At 41.5% G+C, this 23,877-nt stretch overlaps 1 protein-coding gene and 1 non-coding gene across 3 annotated transcripts in view; one reads left to right on the forward strand and one right to left on the reverse strand.

The window, feature by feature from the left end:
* Positions 1-23,877, reverse strand: part of LOC103182596 (synaptotagmin-like protein 1) — a 135,732-nt gene that overhangs the window by 59,093 nt on the left and 52,762 nt on the right. For both annotated transcript variants that reach the window (XM_007899663.2, XM_007899662.2), the window contains exons 3-6: positions 18,522-18,670; positions 17,159-17,291; positions 13,112-13,175; positions 9,259-9,307 (exon numbers count right to left, since the gene is read on the reverse strand). In XM_007899663.2, coding sequence (XP_007897854.2) covers positions 9,259-9,307; positions 13,112-13,175; positions 17,159-17,291; positions 18,522-18,670 — 395 coding nt within the window. The remainder of the gene's footprint in view (positions 1-9,258; positions 9,308-13,111; positions 13,176-17,158; positions 17,292-18,521; positions 18,671-23,877) is intronic.
* Positions 4,121-4,194, forward strand: trnaa-agc. Its single transcript has one exon. It is a non-coding gene; the product is annotated as a tRNA-Ala (tRNA).

Genomic DNA, 23,877 nt, shown 5'->3' on the forward strand with positions numbered 1-23,877 from the left:
GGGTGAAAATCGCTCTGCTCCTGATTCCATCTCTTGTAGATGGTAGCAGGACTCGAGTACAATTCACGCTTGCTCAGCCCCTATTTATGTCCCATGTTTGATGGTGAAACATGCAGTTTAAATACTGACCATCTGCAATAGTAATTTAATATTTCCAGAAACCAATATATGGTTGAAAAGTATTTTTGTCTCATGTCATTGACAACAACAACAAATTATGCCTTTCACATCAGGAGGACGTCCCATTTATTAGCATCAATTTGTAGCATAAGTTATGAGAGGCTTTTAAAGTACGTTATTTGGGACCTACAGGATTGTGTGGTGAGACTTCCTTACAGGCCTATTGTTAATTATTTGATATAGTGTAGCATTGATATCACCTTCCTACAGCTGGCCATGAGCCATCACCCTCCTTCAGGAGAATGTGCTTACAGGGAAACTATCGCTTAAAGACACTCGAAAATCAAAAGCAATACCATTAAACCCAATATCCATAATTCCTAGCACCTTGCAACAACTTTCAATTACATTCACCAATCATAATACAAAAACAGTGTTTAAGAGGCAACTAACAAGGTTAAGTTGGCCATACAATCCACAAAGAAGAAAATGAAATGACTAGAACTTATGCCTATACTTCTCAAGTGTCTTCCCAACAGTAAACAAGGAAGTCCTCCCTTTCAAACAGACATCAAAATGATAGAGACTGAAAGACCCTGAATAATGTGGACAAAAGATAATATAGAAAACAAGGCATGTAATAGAGGAAGCTGGGCACTGCAGCAAGAACAGAGACTCCAACATACAGAACGAACAAGGCACACACATGACAAATTAGAAAACGTAAGAGAGGAATTTCAGAACTTCCTCTCAGATATGAAAAAAAATCTCATGAAAAGAAAACATTCTCCCAATCTACGGTTGATGCGGGTCACAAATAATAAATGACTGAGTGTCTGAAGCAATAATAACCACATAAACTGTACAATATTTCCATATTCCCCGACTCCAAAATGACTATGCAAGACTGTTTAAGAAAACTCTATATAGCAATGTAAATGATAAAGAATTTGAAGCAAAACTAAAAAAAATTACAAAAAAGAAAACTGTTACAACAAATTGTAAAAGACACAAAATCAAATGCTGTAGATGAACTGCCACAGTATATTATTGGCCAACTTTATCAGTGCAAACTACTTAGCACTTATTCTCCCAGGTCTGTCATTTATAATCTCTGCATTGCATCAGCACTGTACTTTTGCACAAAAGGCAGCACTAAACAATACCAAATGAAATGGGGGAGAAACCGCACACCCACACGGACACTGAAGGCAAAAAATGTTGATGATATTCCATCAAATAATAGATTAAAAACATGAATTGCTAATTCTTGAGATGTCAAAATAAAAGGCAAATCAAGGCCACACCGAACAATGGGCCATGATATTTGTAGCACAGGCTACAATTAGGAGCAGCTCAGGTAATGAAATTGCTTATTGCTGATGGTGTTCAAAAGGTCGCAGCATGTATTAGTCTGAGTGCAAAACTAATGCAAACTGGCTCCAGGCCACAGAGAGATCTGGCACTCTTGTGAAACAGAAATAAAGAACCCAAAGGTAGAAAAAATGCAGTAGTCTGTTGGAAAATGAAGCATCATTGCACAGTGTGCTGACTGAAGCTGAAAACTGGTATAACTGCAAACATAAGCACATGACAGAACACAAACATCGGGTGAGATCGCTGTTTATGGATCATAGCTATCTGTCCAGATACCAAGCCAGATATTCAAGCAAAGTAGGTGAAATATTAATTGACTGCAGACGTTCTGGGGAAGGAAGTGGTTTAAAGGTCACAACACTCCTCACTGAGAATGGTGATGAAGCTTATTTTTGGTATTTATAACATATTCACGTATGATGTAAAAATAATGCAGAATGTTCTGAAGACTATTGTCAGCAAAGGAGAAAGATAAGATCCTAGAGATCAATCAAGAGAGAACAAGGGGGAAATCAATTCCTCACCACTTATGGTGCTGATAGACTTTACAGACTTGTCATTTGGTGAACTGAAGCAGTCACACTGATCTGTGATCAAATTATTCTCTGAGTCAGACACATACAAGAGTGAGATTACTCAGAACGGCAGACCACGACCTTAAAACAAATCGTTGATATAGAAAGCACAGTTAAAGCTTCACAGGCTCAATAAAGTTGCAAATGGAACTATGCATGGTTCTGGCCAAAAGGGAAGAACTGAGAATTAAGCACCCAGTAGGGAATGGAGAAAACAAAGCACAAGCTAATCAAACTTTTTACACAAAATAATACCCAGAGCATACAAATCAGCACCAGCATTCAGACAGACATGAGAAGTGAGATTTTAAAAGCAAATTGTTTGCTTCCAATATAAACAAAGGAACAGCAAAGTAGATAATAATTGCAACACCAATTGCATCTTAAGAGTCAGATGATAAGTACATGCACCATGGAACATCCAACTAATCTATAGTTATGAAGGAACAAAGCAAAATATGTAAAACAGCTTTCTGATATTTCCAGTAGACAAATAAAGACCTAAATGCACAAGGGACGTAGTTGGACAGAAGTTCTAAGTGTAAACTTAAGTCACTCCATGCTGACTTTAGAAACAGGTGAAGTTTCTGCAAAGGCTGTTAGCTGATACTAGGAGCTAGTGTGGGTTAGGTTAACAATTGTGGACAATATTTGATGGGTTGGGCTTAACAATGTGCAAATGCATACTGTAGGCCTTAATTCTGGAATAAAAAAGCCAATATAAACATGGAATGGGAGTAGGCTATTAAGCCCCTCGAGCCTGTTCCACCATGTTATAAGATCATAGCTGATCTGTACCTCAGGTCCAGTTACCCGCTCTTGCCCTATATCCCTTAATACCCTGACCCAACAAATATCTGTCTGCCTCTTGAAAATGTGAATAGATCCAGCATCCACAGCCTTTTGGAGAGAGAATTCCAGATTTCCACTCCCCTTTGGGCGAAAAACTGCTTCCTGATTTCACTCCTAAATGGCCGAGCTCTAATTTTAAGATTATTTCCCCTTGTTCTGGATTCCCCTATAAGAGGACATAGTTTCTCTGTATCTACCCTAATGAATCCCTTTATTATTTTAAAAACCTCAATGAAATCATCCCTGAAACTCAAGGGAATAGAGACCACATTTATGCAGCCTGTCCTCATAATTTAACCCTTTAGGCCCCGGTACCACTCTGGTGAATCTGCGTTGCACCCCCTCCAGAGCCAATATATCGTTCCTACAGTGCCCGAAACAGAACGCAGTACTCCAGATGGGGACTGACTAAGGCTCTATATAGTTAAAGCATCATTTCCTCACCTTTATATTCCAGCCCCTTGAGATAAAGGCCAACATCCCATTAGCCTTTTTGATAACTTTTGATAACTAAAGGATTGTAGAATCACTTGTGAACCTTTTTCATTGCCTGGTCATTCCATAACGAAAGACATCTAAAATTTATATATGCATTTGCATACGGTTAACTCAATCTGTTAATTTTGCACATGGATTGTTAACCCAACATGCAAATCAGACCCCATCATTGTTTAAATACTGTTAGCACAAGGTCAACTAAAGTAATGAGTAATAAAAAACGTACAAGCATGTTGAGGTGGTTTGAGGCTTGGTCTTCCTGGGAGGAATGGGCCACATTAAGGTAGACCTAAAAGTAACACCCGAAGCATATAAATCAGTGTCAGCATTCACAGATGCTGACCTAAAAGTCAACATCCTCCTCAAGGTTTCTGGTCACTGAAGAAGCCTTTGAAGAAAGCAACCAAATAGTTCAATGACAAAAGAGGTGTTTGTTTCTATAAGGTATCCTACAAGAATGGATCTACATATCAGACTCTGTCTTGAGCCTAAGGATTTCAGTGAGACAGTTAATCTCATTATTCAGGATTGATAGCTGAAGAGATTGTAACAAAATCAAGGAAGCCCAATATTTCCCGTGACTTGGCCAGAGATGGATTTTGGCACACAATGCTAAAGACTCCTAGGATCATAGGAATTTGACATAGCAGGAGGCCATTGAGATAGTTCTCAATGGCCTCCTACCTTAACCCTACAGGTGTCCTGTAGCTCAGTGGTTAGGGCACTCGCCTAGCAAGCGAGAGGACCTGGGTTCAATTCCTGGCAGGGTTAAATGTTGGGCAAATTTCCTTACTCCACACGTCTCTGTTTACCTAGCAGTAAGTAGGAGCCCAGTTGTTAATAAATTGGCGGATGGATCGCTTTTCTGGAGGTAATAATTCCTTCAAAATTTGTTTTTTAAATAATTTGGTCACTCAGTCCTCGACTGTTTGTGAGACACTGCTATGTGCAATTGGCTGCCACGTTTCGCCCACAAAATGTACAGTCAATTCACTTTATAGTATATTCTGTGAAGTGCTTTGATCCGTCTCGAAGACATGATAAAGCACTCTATCAAATGCAAATGCATGGATTATTATTTTCTCAACTAGAGCTAACTACTCAAAACTTACTCCTTGGTCTTTCTCCATATTCTTTTATATTGTTCTTCTTCAAATATTTCTTCAATTTCTTTTGAATTGTTGTTACAGTACCTGCTGTGCTTTGTTTTCTCCATTCCCTACTGGGTGGTTACTTCTCAGCTCTTCCCTTTTAGCCAGAACCATACACAGTTTCATTAGCACCTTGATTGAAAACTGAGGCCCTCCTGATTGACTCGCGTCAGCGCCTCCGCACCTCAGGCGCTGAGAGCATCAGCATCCAAGGCTGCACTCTCCACCTCTCAAAGCCATTCAGGAACCTCGGTGTTCTGTTCAACCCTGAGCTGTCCTTTCTCCCTCATATCTGTGCCACAACTGGCACCGCCTTCCATCACCTCCGAAACATAGCCAGACTATGGCACTACCTCATCCCTCACGCTGCTGAAACTCTGGTCCACGCCTTTATCACCTCAAGGCTGGACTATGGGAACTCTCTCCTCGCCGGCCTTCCCAGCACCTCCCTCCACAAGCTGCAGGTCATTCAGAACTCTGCAGCTCGTGTACTGTCCCGCACCAGGCTTCGGGACCACATCACTGCCACCCTCGCTCGCCTCCACTGGCTCCCCATCCCCCAGAGGATCGAATTCAAGATCCTCATCCTCACCTACAAGGCCATTCACGGCCTTGCTCCCTCCTACCTCTCTGATCTACTATCCCCCTACTTACCTGCCCGTACCCTCCGTTCCTCTGACTCCGGTCTGCTCTACATCCCCCGCCCCAACCGCCCTATCATCGGTGGCCGGGCCTTCAGCCTCTCAGACCCTCGGCTCTGGAACTCTATCCCCCAGTGCCTTCGCCGCCTCCTCCCTTTCCTCCTTCAAGGCCGGTCTCAAGACCTTTCTCTTTGCCCGTGCCTTCAGCTCCCCTCTCGACTCTCTACCCCTTCCTCGCTCCCTCCCTTCCCTCCCCTCACCCTGACCATTTCCCCCCTGCTCGGGTCCTGACCCAACTGTACAGTGACTTGAGACGTCCTCCCGACGTGAAAGGCGCTCTATAAATGGAATCTTGTTGTTGTTTAATGTCGGGAGAACACATTACAAAGTCAGCTGGGAGCCTGAGTTGGTGATGGGGAACTGAGGAAGGTGATAGGGGACAAAGGTGACCGAAAGCACAGTCAAAAAGAATGGTAGTAGTACCCTTTAAATTCAGTTCATGTAGTTTGTTAATAAATTAGACTAACTGGTTATACAAGTGGTCTGGAATACAAAGGGTTTCATGCAACTAATGGAAATTATTTTGTTCTGGGTTTGATAACTGAAAGTGCAATGCTGATTGAAGGCATGATAAGCTAACAGACGGACAGTTCTCTGGTACCAATATGGTTGTTAAATCAATAAATAGATAGTTTTCAGTCAAATCTGTCACTCTATCGATCTTCTCAAGCTTCGTAATTCACACAGCAGTGTTTCAAATGTCAGCTTAAATTACAGCAATAATATCAGACTCAACTATGCATAAGTCTTCATAGACTAAATTAATTCCAGTCTAGTACATAGAGATTCTATGCCACTTTTGTGCAAATCTGTCTATGAAGGATTAATCATATTGCTGAAAGTGCTTTAAAGCAGCAGCGTCCAGCGTAAGTGGAGGTGATCATAAGAATGGGATTCAGTGAGTCGCAATTAGCACAGAGACTTCCAGTTGGTGATACAATGTAATTGCTTCACACCCCAAACTCAGGTTAAATCAAACCAATGTGTTTGAAGCATTCTCAATGGAACAAATGCATCATCTGCTGCAAGACAAATGAATCCCAACAACCAAAGTGGCAGTTTTTCAACAAGGTCTAGTAGTGTCTCTCGAACCAGCCTGATCCAGGCACTTAACAGGTTACTAAGAATATAATGAAGAAGGGAACAAGAAATGAGAAATCAACCAACCATGCATTCTCCATACACATCCAACAAAACCTATCCTATCATAGAATTTAGCTGCACTTCATGTACTGTCAACTCATGATATGAGGATTGAACCCACATTACCCTCAGCAAGCTATGGGTTCAAACCCTGCATCAAAACATAAACTCAGAGGACACAGCCTGGGATTGAAGGGGAATAAATTCAGAATGAATCTATAGAAGCACTATTTCAGTGAGCAAATAGTAAACCTGTGGAACAGGCTCCCTAGGCAGATGGATGAAGCAGGAAGTGTTGACTCTTTCAACACAGATTAAATCGTTTTCTTTTAGGAAATAACATTGTGGGTTATAGTATGTGCATGTGACCACCAGAAAGGTGGAGGGCGAACTAGATGGATCTTAGACTTTTTTTTGTCTAGCATTTCTTATGTTTGTATGTTCTTATGTCACAGCTTTCTTCATCTGCACCTCTCCTGTAATAATAATAACAATAAAAATAATGATCCTTGCATTTATAATGCCTCATTGAGAAACACTCACAAAACTGTCAGCATAACACTGGAGATTTATTACCCAATGGGGTCTGTCTACCACATGCCAACTGTAAATACTGAGAAACATCATCTTGGATTATACAGCTTCATCACATTGAAACATACAGTGTAGTGACTGTTTTTGAAGATGAAACTGACAACCATTTGCATCAGAAAGATCCCAGCGAACAGCCAGTTATGAGATGATAATCAACAAACAGACAGAGACTTGGTTCTTATTACATCAAAAACAACTGACAAACCGCTGACAAACAGTGCAACACTACTCTGCAGGGGCAACTTAGACAAACAGCTCAAGCCCTTTTGTTCATTATAAGCAATTAACAAAAGGACTTCTAGAATTATTGATCAGTGCCTGATAATCCTATTTTACACTTGATAATATGAGTTAAGAGCTAATTGCTTTAGAAAATTGAGCCCCTACACTACTTTGATTCTGTCTTGACTTCTTATTGAGTTTTTATCATCATCCATTCAAACAGTCTCAACTGCACATTCCTCCGTAAATAGGAACTCATTTCCAGTGAATAAGTTTAATATCTGCTTTAATTGCACATGTGTTACAGGTTATTGGTCCTAAATGAGAAAGTGATAATTCTTACTTGAAGCATGTTTGGAATTTCAGATGAAGAACACTGTTCCTAAATTTACTACCGCAAATTTAACATTTCAACCCCAGTGTTATAATAAGAATATGAATAATATTATTATGCAGTTATGTAGTGTATTCGCTAAAACTTAACAAATAATGTCATCTTATAATATATATATATTGGTCTCCAGGGTGGCTGACACATGTGAAAACCCATGTTGAGGAGTATCCAAACCAGCCTGAGAGGTCCATATAGCCACAGATATTTTCGTTTGTCTGGAATGATGTACATACTCTCTCCCTGGATATTACCTAATCCCAAAATTTGTTAGGCACAGGTTGGAAAGAGTAAAGTTAGGGGACACCAGAATGTGAGTTGATCTACTGCTGTATTATGAACACTGTCTGGTAAGCTTCTCTATGCTCAGCTAAGATCACCCAATATCATAAGTCTTTAGCTTGCAGCATTAAAAGGAGCCAAGAGGGAAAAATTGTTATGTTCAGTGACTGGTCTGCTTCTCCAAGTCTTGCCAATGAACCAGGCTGGCTGGTCTATCACCCACAGTCCTGGGAGAACTGTGGACCTACCTGACTCACTAACTGGATCACCTCCTAGACCATCACAGAGGGTGGTCTTAATTTTCCATGCCACCTTGGAGCCAGCTCAGTCCCAAGGATATTTCACTTGACTTCCCTCCACTAATTGATCATTAGACATCTAATAAATGCAGATTTGAGTTTTTGTTCAGAAGGTAGCAGTCATCAGGAACTCCTTGCAAGCTGCTTAGTGATTAGTACAATACAACATGAAATATAACAAGAGTATTGTTATCATCCTCCTGCCCACATCCTGACACATACTCCTACACACTGGATGGTGGTTCCACCAGCAGAATATAATACGTATGTTAAACACAACCCTATGTTAGATTCAAACTATATTATTATGTTTGGAAGTCCTACAAAAAGGTTTTGAACGGTATTTGTTTTTTGGGTTTTATTAAATTTAATCTTAAATTCAGAATTCGTTGAATATCAGATAATGCTGTGAAGGGAATGCCCCTCTACAGATCTTACATGTACAATGTTTTCGTTTGTGCAATCCTTCCATCGTAACATTTTTGCAGAGCCTTGGTGATTAAACTCAAACCACAGATGCTCTCTTAAGTTTATCAAACTGCAGCAGCTATTAGAAACCACAGATCGGAAATCATATCTCTCATGTAACCTAAGTAAATGAAAATACCCATAGCAACTACCACCCCTGCATAGTCTACGTCCCTGTACTCAAACCTCAGAAATAAGCCCCTGGTCTTAATTAGCTTTCTGAGATCAATTTTGTAAAGCACCATATACACAGGGATCAGCGGTCCATGTTTTAGAGAAAAGAGTCCTCAAAATACAAGGTTTCAACCTTCTTAGACATCACGAATAAGCTCTGCACATAAAATATTTGATACTGAGCTTTATGTTGGGCTTAATTAGGCAAAGTTGTTCAAAGCTTGTGCATAGGAAATGCTTGAGGAAATAAGATAATGAGACTGAATACATGTTGTATGTTATTCAAAGAGCTTGAAGTGTATTTTAAGTGGTGGTACACTATTACAGGGTTATATAGAAGATTCGAGTGTCAGGATGCAACACTTCTCTCATATCTGCATCACAAAACAGCCCCGATAAACTTTGAAATACCTTCATTCGTCTTGGCGTCAGGTTTCTCTTTTTCTCTGTTTGGAGTTGCCTGGATATGAACAAAAAAAGAAAAGAAATGACAGATTTTAATCTGGAGGAAAATGCTATTAACTCTCACACCAAAGTAATCTTTTTAAGCTCCTTAAATTTACAGCTGTTGTCTTTCAATCCATCAGGCCAAGTTTATAAATTCAAAATCAACAAACAAATGATCCATATGTAAAGGTCTGGCAAAAGAATGGCTGCTGCAGTTACAATGATTCAAAGAGTGTGAATCGGTGAGACAAGTCAAATTTAAGGAAAAGGAAGTATGTTTAAACTCATTATAAGTTGACAGTATATAAGAAGACCAATAAGACCACGCTGGTAATAGGTCCCTCAATGTGGCTATCTACTTTCATCCCATTACAAAGCTTCAAAAATGATAAGGGTGAGAGGTTATAATTCTGTCAAGAGACCTAAAAAGTCTAAACTGCTTTCAGCAGAACAGAGAAGGTTAAAAGGGAATCTAATAGAAATTTTCAAAATTATGAATGCTTTTGAGAGAGAAATGGTACAAGAGCCATAGTATCTACTGTAATCCCATTCCCCAGCTCTTACCCTTTAATATTATTTTTTCACTTTAATATCATATTTCTTCAAATAGTTATCCAACACATTTCAAATACGCTTAAGGCCTTGGCTTCAAAAGCAATTTGTTCTAAATCTCTTTATATTCCAACAATCTTCTGTGAAAACAAAATCATCTAACAATCCTCTTTTTTTCTGCTGGTGATGATTCTCAGTTTATACCTTTGTGTTACTGACTCAACGATCAATGGAAATGGTCTCCATTTACCTTCTGAAAACCATTCATGATTTTGAAAATAATAATAATAATAATAATCCTTGCATTTGATATAGCGCTTTTCACGTCTTCTAGATGTCTCAAAGTGCTTCACAGAATAGACCGTAAAGTGAATTGACTGTATATTTGTGGGTGAAAATCACCACTAGATCTCCGATTAACTTTTTTTGTTCCTGGGAATTGAATCCCGACTTTGTTAGCGTTTCCACAGAACTATAACCATAACTATAACTGAAACTATAACAGAAAAGCTTGCCTGTAACAAGATATGTATCATGCCAAACCATGGGAACTCCACTCTATCCAATCTACCTCTGGTTCCCAGAGTTCCCATGCATTCATCTGATGCACTTTGGGTCAATGTCAGGTGTAGCCTTGGGACGTCCTCCCGACGTGAAAGGCGCTCAATAAATGGAATCTTGTTGTTGTTGTTGTTATTGTAGTGTCATTATTTGTAATTTAACTGTGCACTCAACTGTGCAGCGCCTTGGGACGTCCTCCTGACGTGAAAGGCGCTTTATAAATGGAATCTTGTTGTTGTTAGAGGTTCCTGATACAAATCACTGCATATTGGACCTCATCAATGAAGAAAGTGAAATGAAATGACTCCTCTCCAATACATTGTTACTGCCTCTTCACAAAACACATCACAAGGTGATTGGGTTTCTTTTCTAACCCTTCTGCTCTGCACTTCTGAGGCTGGAATATCAATTCATGTTGTTTCAACTCAAAGCACTGCCTTCCTGCAATATCTTTTCTGCTCACTGAAGACAATGAGCAGGAGCCGCAGGCTGGTACTGGTCACATACTGTGGCTGAGTGATGAACACTATATTTCTGTGGCCACGCTTCAAAGGTAAAACGATAGCTACACAGCGGATGCTACCCACCTTTTTATAAATTAGATACAGATTTAATTTAATAAATCTGAGGAAGAAGACCTGACTGCAACAACAACTACAACAACAACGTGCATTTATATAGCACCCTTCATGTCGCAGTGTTTAATTTGCACGTTTAAGCACTCTGAGCTTGACATTTAAGTGCTCCAATTGCAGGATTCTATTAACGTACACTTTTTTTTACAACACAGACAGTGTACTCCCCCCAGCAGCAATGCCCAATCTCAACTACGCGACTAAGAAAAACACAAGTTTTATCACAGGCTCATGCACCTCCCAGCAACTATCGAGACCTGAGGAAAGTGAGCTTCCCATCTATTTAACCAGGATATCCCACATGTACCTGGCAACAAATCCAATCATAATAACAATAATAATCCTTGCATTTGATATACCGTCTTATCACGTCTTTGCCACCTTTCAAACAACTATAGATAAATAGTTCAGGAAAGTTTTCAGACACGACATTAAAAAACAATATATATTATCTGTCCTCAGGTAGGTGTTACAGATAAAACAATGTGGTTTTCTCCCTGTGTCCTGGCCAACAATCATCCAAATTAATCCCCTTGTGGTTGGCAGTATGGCTTTGCTGTTCATAAAATGACAGCTATATTTGTCTACAAAAGCACTCACTATACTTGGCAATAATGACTGTAAAGTGCTATGCTATTTAACTGTAGTTGTTGCCAGGTACATGTGGTATGTCTTGGTTAAATAGTCTCAACAGCTGCTAGGCGATGCATGAGTCAGTCTCCCTGTGAGATGTTTCAAGGGCTCTTCAGTCTTGAGAGGAGATGACTGAGAGGGAACCTTATAGAGGTGCATAAAGTTTTAAATGAGATTGAAAAAGTAAACCCAGAACAACTACATCAATTTAAGATAATTAGCAAACAAACAAATACGGATGTTAGGAGGATTTTTTCCCCACAGAGTAATTAGGATATGGAATAATAATAAGAAGAAACCTTGCATTTGATAAAGCATCTTATCATGTCTTTGAAACATCTCAAATGCTTCACACGATATACAGTAAAGTGAAATGACTGTATATATTTTCTGAAAGAAATACAGCAGTCAGTTGCACACAGCAATGTCCCACAAACAGCCAAAGAGCGAGTGACCAATTGTATTTGGGGGATTTGTTCTCCCTGGGCACTGGGAGAAACTCCCTTTTCTTTTCAGAAATATAAAAATATATTGCCGGCAGCGATGGTTGAGGCAGAATCCATATTATCTTTCAAAAGGGGACAAAACAAATACCTAAAGTCAACTACAGTGGTATGGGAAAAGGGCAGGCAATTGTGACTGAAAGGTTTGCTCTGAAAAGAGGCAGGACAGATACGATGGGTCAAATGGCCTTCTTCTATGCTGTAATTTTATATTGTTTTTTGATTCTAACAATACTTAAGGATGTACTAAGCCAATAGAAAATAAGGATATAGGCTTAAAGTTCCAAAGGGTAATTTCAAAATAGATCCCAGGGATTTTTTTTTAACCGGAAGGTGATTAACAACTGGAACTGCTTGCCAGGGAGGTAACTAAGGCCTGGACAGTAGACTCATTTGAAAAATGATTTGATGCTGTGATGGTAGGACTGGTATTCTGCATTTGTGAGATCAGGTAGTTAGAAGGGCCTTCTTTATCCAAACTAATCTTGTGAACAAATGAGCACTCACCTCACAAGCGAAAGACCTAGCTTTGATTCCCATCAGGGCGAAACATTGGGCAAGTTTCCTTATTTCGCAAACCTCTGTTTACCTATCAGTAAATAGGACCCTGGTTCTTTTGTCGATTGGTGGATTGTTTTTCTTTTGATATATTGTTTGTTTGTTATATATTATTTGCAGGTAATAATCCCTTCAAAATAAATAAATAAATAATAATCATGCGGTCACTCAATCCACAACTGTTTGTGGAACCCTGCTGTGCGCAATTGGCTGCCACGTTTCGTCCACAAAATATACAGTCAATTCACTTTACAATATATTCTGTGAAGTGCTTTGAGACGTCTCAAAGACATGCTAAGACACTAAATCAAATGCAAGGTTTATTATTATTTATTATTATTTAAAAATGAAAGTGATTTAATTCCTTCTTCTAACCTGAACGTTTGGGAGAGATTGCTTCACTTCTGCCTTTGGTTCCAAATTCAAGTCCGTGAACTGCCTGTGAAGGAAACAATGAAATCATTTTTAATGCTGTAAACACGCATGTTTATTCTTTTAAAATATTCATGAGAAATAAACCCTGTCTGCTAGTTTAGATGGACATTAAAGATTCCATGGCACTATTTGAAAAGAGAAGGGAGTTTCCCCAAGTGTCCTGGCCAACAATCCCCAAAATAAAATTGGTCATTTACTTTGTCCCCAGTTGTGCGACATTGCCATGAGCAAATTAGCTGCCATGTTCACCCATAAAACACACAGCACAGTAACTGCACTGCACTGTGCTTTGGGACGTCCCAGCAACAACAACAACAACTAAATTACATTTATGTAGCAGCTTTCACTTTGGGAGGACATCCCAAGACATTGAACAGTTTTGGACTCGAGCTGAGGGTCGGGGTGGGGAAGGGGGGAGGGCAGAGGAGGAAGCAGGGAGAGCGAAAGCATGGTCAAAGAGGAGGGTTGAGATGGGTCTTAAAGGTGGTGCAGGAAGTGGCGAGACGGAGGGACTGTGGGATGGAGATCCAGAGGATGGGTGCAGAGTGGCGAAAGGCCCGCCCGCCGATAGCGGGGCAAGCAAGGCAGGGGACGTGAAGCAGGCAAGAGCCCGCTGAACGGAAGGGGTGAACAGGATAGTAGGGGGTTAGGAGGTCGGAGAAGTCAGGGGGAGCAAAACCATGGAAGTCTTTGAAGGTGAGGACCAGGATGAGGCATGAGAGGCTGGGCGGAGGAGTCAGTACGTGATGGAGAAGAGGACCCTAGGGTTGTCCTTAGCCTCCAAGATTGTCTTTGAGTAGAACAATGATTTAGCAGAGGCTGGGGTGGAACGGTAGGATTTGACATGGTCCAGCCAAATCTGCCGGTGGATAGTTAGGTTTGATTTGAGCCAAGTGCGCTCAGCAGTGTTACACCAAAGGTGTTATACTAAATGTAAGGATGATTATTAATACAACAACAACAACAGCAAGATTCCATTTATAGAGCGCCTTTCACGTCGGGAGGACGTCCCAAGGCGCTGGACAGTTGGGTCAGGACCCGAACATTGGGGGGGAAAATGGTCAGGGTGAGGGGAGGGAAGGGAGGGAGCGAGGAGGGGGGAAGTGGTCAGGGTGAGGGGAGGGAAGGGAGGGAGCGAGGAGGAGGTAGAGAGTCGAGAGGGGAGCTGAAGGCACGGTCGAAGAGAAAGGTCTTGAGACCGGCCTTGAAGGAGGAAAGGGAGGAAGCAAGGCGAAGGCACTGGGGGATGGAGTTCCAGAGCCTCGGGGCTGAGAGGCTGAAGGCCCGGCCACCGATGGTAGGGCAGTTGGGGCGGGGGATGTGGAGCAGACCGGAGCCAGAGGAACGGAGGGTACGGGCAGGTAGGTAGGGGGATAGTAGGTCGGGGTAGGAGGGAGCAAGGCCGTGAATGGCCTTGTAGGTGACGATGAGTATCTTGAATTCGATCCTCTGGGGGATGGGGAGCCAGTGGAGGCGAGCGAGGGTGGGAGTGATGTGGTCGCGAAGCCTGGTGCGGGACAGTACACGAGCTGCAGAGTTCTGAATGACCTGCAGCTTGTGGAGGGAGGTGGCGGGAAGGCCGGCGAGGAGAGAGTTCCCATAGTCCAGCCTTGAGGTGATAAAGGCGTGGACCAGAGTTTCAGCAGCGTGAGGGGTGAGGTAGTGCCGTAGTCTGGCGATGTTCCGGAGGTGATGGAAGGCGGTGCCAGTTGTGGTGCGGATATGAGGAAGAAAGGACAGCTCAGGGTCGAACAGAACCCGAGGTTCCTGACTGGCTTTGAGAGGTGGAGAGTGCAGCCTTGGATGCTGATGCTGTCAGCGCCTGAGGTGCGGAGGCGCTGACGTGAGCCAATCAGGAGGGCCTCAGTTTTGCGCACGTTGAGCTGAAGAAAGTTGTCTCTCGTCCAGGACTCGATGTCGGACAGGCAGCTGTCAGGACATCGGTGGTCGTGGAGTTGAAGGTAGAGGAGGAAAGGTAGAGTTGGGTGTCATCCGCATACATGTGGAAGTTAACCCCATGTCTGCGGATGATGTCACCAAGGGGGAGCATATAGAGGTGAAGAGGAGGGGACCGAGGACAGAGCCCTGAGGGACACCGCACGAGACATGCGGGGGCCAGAGGAAAAGCTATTTGCGGAAACAAAATGAAGACGGTGGGAGAAGTACGACCTAAACCACTCAAGGAATGGGCCTTGAAGGTTAAGGTGGGAGGACAAGCGGTGGAGGAGGATAGCGTGGTCGACCGTATCGAATGCTGCCGATAGATCGAGGAGGACGAGGAGGCAGAGGGAGCCCTGGTCGCAGATGGTCAAGATGTCGTTGTTGACCTTGACCAGGGCAGTTTCTGTGCTATGGGCAGCACGGAAACCCAACTGAAGGGGTTCGAATAAAATAATAATAATAATCCTTGCATTTGATATAGCGCTTTTCACGTCGGGAGGACGTCCCAAAGCGGTTCACAGAACAAAGTGTTAAGTGAATTGACTGTATATTTGTGGGCGAACGCGGCAGCCAATTGCGCACAGCAATGTTCCACAAACAGTCGTAGATTGAAAATGACCAATTTATTATTGTTTTTGGTTTTGGAGGGATTATTATTAAGCTCTGTGTGGAGTAAGGAAACTTGCCCAAGGTTTTGCCCTGCCTGGAATTGAACTCAGGTCTCTCGCTTGCAAAGCGAGTGCTCTAACCACTGAGCTACAGGACTCCACAATGCATGGATGGAGAGGAAAGAGCCCATCTGGGAGGCGACAACTCTTTCAAGGACCTTGGACAGGAAGGGGGGGTTGGAGATGGGCCGTAGCTTGATAGCTGCGACGCATTAAGAGAAGATTTTTTCAAAGTGGGAGTGATGATGGCAGTTTTTAGGGGAATGGGAACAGAGCCAGAGGAGAGGGACAGGTTGATGATGTCTGTGATATGTGGGGCAAGGAGGTGGAGCTGAGAGATAAGGAGTGGAGTGGGGATGGGGTCAAGGGAGCAGGTGGTGGGTTTCAGGGACAGGATGAGTTTGGTGACAGAGGGTGGGGAAACGGGTTCGAAGGTGTGTAGGGGAGGATGGGTAGGAGTCAGAGTGTGGGAGTGAAGGGGTCGGGGGTGGGTGGAAGTTGGAGGGGGTGTGACCGCGGAGCGGATTCCCTTGATTTTGGATTCAAGGAAATCCATCATCTCCTCGCAGTGAAGGTTGAGGAGATGACCTGCGCGGGGTGGCGGGGGGGATGGAGGAGTCTGGATGTGGTAGAAAACAGAAGCCTGGGGTTGTTCTTCGCCTCCAGGATTATCCTGGAGTAGAAGGACGACTTGGCCGAGGCTAGAGTGGAGCGGTAGATTTTGAGGAGGTCCAGCCAGATTTGTCGGTGGACCGTTAGGCCAGATTTGAGGCAGGTGCGTTCAGCAGCCCGCACCTGGCTCTTCAGTGAGCGGAGGTGGGTGGTGAACCAGGGGGAGGAGCGAGAGTAGGAGACAGTACGGAGGTGACGGGGGCAAGAGTGTCGAGTGTGGAGGAGAGGGTGTTGTGGAGGAGGGTGTGAGCAGAAGAGGGGTCAGTGAGGGTGGAAGGCCAGAGAGAGAGGAGTTCAGAGGACTCCAAGGCAGCGGTTAGGGATTCTGGGGGTAACTTCTTCCAGGGGCGGAAGAAGATGGTGGTGTGTCTGGTGGAGGTGGGGATGGGGGTGGAGGTGGTGAAGGAGATGAAGTGGTGATCGGAGATGGCCTTGTCGTAAAGGTGACATCCGAGACACTGGGTGATCACCAAATCAAGTGGGTGGCTGTGACTGTGAGTGGCGGAGTTGATGTGGAGGGAGAGGTTGAGCGAGGAGAGCAGGGAAGAGAAGTCCAAGTATCAGTATTATTATTATTATTATTATTATTATTATTATACTATTCGAAGAGTGTTTCTCCCGGTGTCAGGGGTCAACAATTGCCCAGATCACTACTGCAAAATTTAAATAATAACTTTTTGTACATTTCAGAGATAGTTGTTCCTACCTCTCCTTCTGTTTAAGATCTTGGCTTGTAGGTGGCGTGCTTTCAAGGGGTGCAGAAAGATTTAGATTTCTCGGGCTCAAATTGACAAGTGCTTCTGCTTCCTTTTGGATTTGTACTGGAGTTTCCTGATCAACTGCACAGGAGGAATAAACAGCAAATCAAAAAGCAATTTATCAACAGACACATTCTTATTTTCTCCACAAGTTTACATACAAAGATTTTTCAAGCTCAATTTGTCCCCCACCCTATCTGCCCATCATTGATGGTCTTTCAACCATTCTGTCCCTACTCACCGGAACGCTATCACAGAGTCCAATTATATGTATTGATTGCAAACTTCTTCAAATCAACAACAGTGAAAAATAAATGAAAGGACTTTGAAAGCAGTATTAGTGTAGAATCATAGAAAGTTGCCAACACAGAAAGAGAGCAACTGTATGCAAATAGCTCCAGCGGGACGATAGCCTTCCTATTTCCAACCCTATGCCTTTTCCATAACCTTTAACATTATTTTCCTTATTTTAAGTACTTATCCATTTCCCTTTTAAATGTTCTTATGAGCTCAGATTTAAGAGACAATTGTGGTAAAGTGATCCACATTCAACAACCCTCTGTGTAAAATATTTCCTCTAAACCTCCTATTCTATCAACAAAGATTAACAGCCAGTGGAGACAATTAACCTAAGAAAATATGCTGCTTGAACTTATTTCCTATTGTGCATTAATCTTCCTTCCCCTTACCGAGCACTAGTCCATTTCAGTTGACCTATTGTCCATTTATGTACATCCAAGTACTGTCAGTGTAAGTGTAAGTGATAGCATTTAAAATGTTATTTGACCAGTAATTCATTATTTCCAACATTAATTGATCTGGAAATGAATGGACAACACCCAAGCTCTTTAATAAGATTCTTGGGTCCTTTGGATGCAATAGAATTAGATTAAAAATGTGCTCAAATTGACCAGAATGGGATGTAATTTATGTTATTTCTTCAAGGAATTACAGAGAAATGCCCATGTGTAGGTGGCATATGTACCTAGAACTCTCAGTCTGGTTTGGATAATAATAATAAAGCTGGTGACAGGTTTCTGTATGTGTTGGACACCCAGCTAAATCCCAGAAAAAACATAATACTGAATCCTGTTAGAATTCCTGCCAATCCCCAGGGACTTTGCTCCATAAATTGACTGCATGAGTTCTGTGTTCCTATGGATTGTGATGTTGCAGTTTCCATAGGAGGAACCATTTGGACATAGCAGATTCCTTGTTAAGGAATCCCATTACAAAATGCCACAAGTTAAACCATATTGCCAGCTCTTTAAGGGATGCTCAACCAGACATTTTTGAAGAACAAAAAGTTACCAGATGTCTTCTTTTTCCAGTTAAAGGAATTCTTTATGATTTCGATGCCGCTGCTAAATTCTCCATAGCGCTTAGATTTTGCTTCATTGAACCATTCGCCTGTCAGTACCTTCAATTTATTGGGATCAAAGATGGACTTTTTCAGTTTGCTGCAGAATGAAAGCAAAAACAAAAGGTAATTCCTGTCTCATTGTGCTGTGTAAGATACCGGCAGCTATAGACAAGATTCTCAAAGGCAAGCACGACAAGTTGTGCAAATATAACTAATTGTTATTATAATGTCATTCCTCTTCGCAGCCACCTCTAAACGTTGGCTAAAAGCTAGATAATGAGGAGAATTATTGTTATGGTGAATACACAAATCTGTATTATGCAAATTCTGGTTTGCAGACCATCTAGCACATTGTCATGTGTGACACATTCATTTGTCTTGTCAGCACAGTTATTTCCATAAGTGTTTTATTTCCCTGAGAGTCATAGTCACAAAGCATTGGCAGCTTCCCCATGTTGGCAGCAGAATGTCTGGCAAGAATGAACACACATACAATCTGACGAAGGTGGAAGACTAAGGCACAAAGCCTTGTCAGTCAGCTAGAATGGTAATGACCACTTCACTGACACAGACTGAATCACCACGTAAACCTGAAACAAGCAACAATGAATCTCATATTGATTTGCTGAAACTACATATTTTTATTTTATGTTGCATTTGATTTTATGCCTTATTGCATCGTCAGGACACCTCAAAGCACTTCACGAGATTTACCATTTACCACAGTGCCTGTGCAAATTGCTTGTAGCTCAGTGGTTAGAGCGCTCACCTCTCAAGCAAGAGACCTGGGTTCAGTTCCCGGCAGGGTGAAATCTTGGGTAAGTTTCCTTACTCCACAAGCCTAATAATAATCCCTCAAGAAAAAAAAATAATAAATTGGTCACTTCAATCTACAACTGTTTGTGGGATACTGCTGTGCGCAACTTGGCTGCCACATTTCGCCCACAAATATACAGTCAATTCACTTTACAGTATATTCTGTGAAGCACTTTGAGATGTCTAGAAGACGTGAAAAGCGCTATATCAAATGCAAGGATTATTATTATAACAACGTCCCACAAACAGCCATGAAGTAAATGACCAATTTTATTTGGGTAATTGTTGGCCAGGAACCCAAGAAAAACTCCCTTCTCTTTTCGAATAGTCCCATGAGATCTTTAAGCTCCACCTGAACAGCCAGACATGACCTGGGTTTTAAAATCTCAATTGAAGGACAACACCTCTAATAATGCAGTGCTTTTACTAGCACCACACTGTCAGCCTAGACTATATTCGTTTAAAGTCCTGATGTGGGGTTTGAACCTACAACCTTCTGACTCAGAGGCGAGAATGCTGCCAACTCAACCAGTCTGATACCTTGACAGCAAATCATTTTGATTTTATCACCAGTTTCACAGTATAGATGATAACATGAACCGTGCTAGAGGCATACTGGCAGAGGTGGTGTATGGAGAGATGTAAAGTTGCACTCATCAGTAGAAATGTGATGGGTGTAAATAACACCATGCTCACTCTCTCAAGGCCTTGTCAAAGCTCACGGGCTGACCACAAAATACCTCAGTAACTTTGAAAGAACTGTTTTTATCAATAATTATTAAAGGGTCGATTGAACAGCCGGCCCATTAATAAAGTTAGAAAAACACACAACTTTGATGTTTTTCCCGCATGCAACTTTGACGCCAGTAGTATAATCCTTTCCTGGGTTCTTCTGATTTGTTGTGGCAAATAAATTGAATGTCATTTGTTGACGGTTATTCCATGAGACATAGATGGGAGACAGTAGTTAGAAGTGACCACGTTGAGGAAATGGATTCAGTGAAGAGGTTCGGGGCAGGTTTGAAGACCCACTGAGCTATTTCACCAGTCAGCACAATGGGGCAGCTGGTTATCAGGACGCACAGTGTGAACACAATGTAGTGTGAAAGTACAAATTGACTCTGCAGAGCAGTCAAGGAAATTATTCTTTAAATGAAAGTTATATTCAGCTGGTGTTTCTTGAGAAAAGTATAAATTCCCTTTGATGGGTTTAATACAGCCTATGTCACGCAATCTATATTTTAGTGAGTCCCCCATGAAGGAGGCTACTGAGGTGACGTTCCAGAGAACTGCTAGTCACATTGGAACACAGGTCCACAGAAATTATGAATCAGGAAGAGAGAGGGAAGCAGAGAAAATTGCAGTGGAATGGAAACTTCTGGTATCTCTTTAAGAGATTATTATCACTATGATTCTGTTAACACAGATCACAATTTTCACTCCCAATTGCAGGAATTGCAGGGACATTTCCCTGTGGGGACCTGTGCACTTAGAACTCTCAGTCTGGTTTGGATATTTAAGCATGGGGATGGGATTCCATAGGTGTCAGACAAACAACTAACCAAAAAAAACATTCATATAGAATCCTGTTAAAATTCCTCCGTCCATTTCAAAACTTGTCACAATCCCATTTTACAAGATGCTACACTTCTTCAGGACAAAACATATCATAAGAATTACAAGGGAATTATAATGAATAAACATTAGCACCATCAATGTAGGGTGTGAATCACCCTTCTATTTTACTCAGCCTGTGCCCCATACAGAATATTAATAACTAACAATCAAAACATTCCCATAAAGATTATTGTTAAAATATCTCCAAAAATCATTGAAAAAATGGATCTTTCATACTTGATTGATATTTAATGAACATTCAATTTAATAACAAACCTCAAAGTTATTGCAAAACCCTGCCCCAGGTTTTGAAATGGATATGCACTATTTGCCAATTTGAAGAGTACATCTAGCTGTGTTTTACAAATTCAGGGTAAGGTTAATACAACCACTCCCACTCCTATTACCGACACTTACTGAAAATTGGAAGAAATCACAATTAAATGGAGGCTACAAATGGTGATTTGTACTCTGCAATTTACATTCACATTTAAATCGATTAGAAAATGAATATAGTTTGGACTCCACCAGGTTAATTCAAGTGCCGTTTCCACCAGTTCAATTGACTTAAAAAATAAAAAAAAGGGAATTTTTACTTTGCTCAAGAAACACCAGCTGAATATAAGAATTTTTACTTTGCTCAAGAAACACCAGCCGAACAGAATCATAGTGATAATAAGAAAATGTGGGTCTTTCAACTAAAAAGAATCTCCTGAAAGGTGATTCGCAGACATAGTCAAACGTGTGTCAGGGCACCATTACATTCACATGAGGGTAGAGAAGAAAGGAGCTTCTGACAAAGATGCTTTTGAAGGCTCTCATGCTGAAATGTAACTGAGGAAATAAATCGGTGCAATACATTGTTATTTTGAAGTTTATGAGCATGTTGCAGAGCTGCTGCCTACAGTTATGCAAAATCTTCCTTACAACATCATCACTCCACTACAGAGTGCTACATAATGGAGGTATGCATCATTAAGATGTTGCCAGGTATCTAAATAATTGACAGCAGTTCAGTTGGTCATCCAAAGTCTGAAATGCTTTAGTTTAATTCTCTGTTGTTATCCAATTAGCACACTGTGGCCAGTATTTTCAACTTCCTGTACACTTTCAGAAAAAAGTGAAATTTGTTGCAAAACAGTGGGCTTGTAATTTATTTTCACACAGCCTCCTGCCACATCAACAGTCTTTTCCTCATTTTCAATAGCTCCCCCATTACCTGTGCAGTGATCTCCCATGGATATTCTCTTTTCACATGACGAGTGATAGTACCACTTGTGCTGCCTTTCCTTGGGTGCCTCTTTCAATAAGGCTGCTGTAATCCCTTATTCCACTGTAACAACCCCTTTAAAAATATATAATTTGTTCACTAAATCCACGAATGTTTGTGGGACACTGCTTTGTGCAATTGGCAGCCGCATTTCATTCATGAAATAGACAGTCAATCCACTTTACAATATATTCTGTGATGCGCTTTGAGATGTCTTAACAACTTGATAAGGCACTATACTAAATGTAAGGATTATTATATATCTCACTGAGGAAATGAATCATTGAATGCTGTGTCCTCCATTGTCTCAAAGTAGCAGAATTCTCAAGTTACTCTATTGCTGGAAGAGTCAGAATTAAGATTTAAGCAAAATGTTCATGTTCATGTGCAGGAATGTGTGAGAGAGTAGTTAAGTGCATGACATCCAGAGGAATGGTGTGCCAGATTAAAGCTGCATTTAGCAAAACAGCAAAAAAAAGATACTTTTAGATTTAAAAATTGTTTTACTAACTATGAAATAGGTTGAAAAATCTTTAGATTAAATAACAATGTTTTTAGATGTGGCAATAGACAATAATCTTGAGTGTCTGGGCACCATTGATTGTTGTGCCTATGCTTTGAAAATCATTCATTGGTTGTGCCTGAAGCAGAGAGAGTGAGATCAGAGCGAGAGATTCAAAAATGGTGAAAGCAAAATAATTGTACTTATGTGTGCCTTTCATATAGTAAAAAGTCTCAAAGTGCTTTATAGAGTAGAGTAGGAAGGTGGGTGGGTGGTAGGTGGTGGGGGAGAAGGAGATTGCTAAAGGCACAATCAAAGACATTTTCAGATGTAGTTTGAAACGAAGAGAGGGTGAGAGTGAAAGGATTTAAGAAGAGATGTAGAGAGCAAGCCCAATGTGGCTGTCTTCTGTTTTGTACCTAAAAATGAATAATATGCTACCAAATTCAATACCAAATTTGCTGAATAAAACTCACAAAGCACTGAAAACTGGCAAAAACTGAATTTCCAGCTGGCATTTTGCTTTCTGAACCTTTGTTGCAGTTTCCAGGTTTTTTGGGGATGAGAAATTACCTCTAACAAAACGTAAGCCATGTTCTCAATACGGAAGTTTGATTAGAGCAGACGTTTTGCTTTCAGGCTGTTCGTCACAAATGTTTCCCCTCCTTTCCAGAAGACATTTTGTATTTTTTNGTTCAATTAAACCATGGCTCCTTCTTTTTCTCCATCGGTGCTAATGGACACTTTGTTCGTTCTGTTTCTCTATGCATTACCCTGCATAGAGAAACTGTGGAGTCCTGTAGCTCAGTGGTTAGAGCACTCGCTTTGCAAGTGAGAGACCTGAGTTCAATTCCAGGCAGGGCGAAACCTTGGGCAAGTTTCCTTACTCCACACGCCTAATAATAATCCCTCCAAAACCAAAAACAATAATAAATTGGCCATTTTCAACCTACGACTGTTTGTGGGACATTGCTGTGCGCAATTGGCTGCCACGTTCGCCCACAAATATACAATCAATTCTCTTTACAGTGTGTTCTGTGAAGCGCTTTGGGACGTCCTCCCGACGTGAAAAGCGCTATATCAAATGCGAGGATTATTA

This window comes from Callorhinchus milii, unplaced genomic scaffold (assembly GCF_018977255.1).
Source record: "Callorhinchus milii isolate IMCB2004 unplaced genomic scaffold, IMCB_Cmil_1.0 Scaffold3, whole genome shotgun sequence".
Classification (NCBI taxonomy): domain Eukaryota; kingdom Metazoa; phylum Chordata; class Chondrichthyes; order Chimaeriformes; family Callorhinchidae; genus Callorhinchus; species Callorhinchus milii.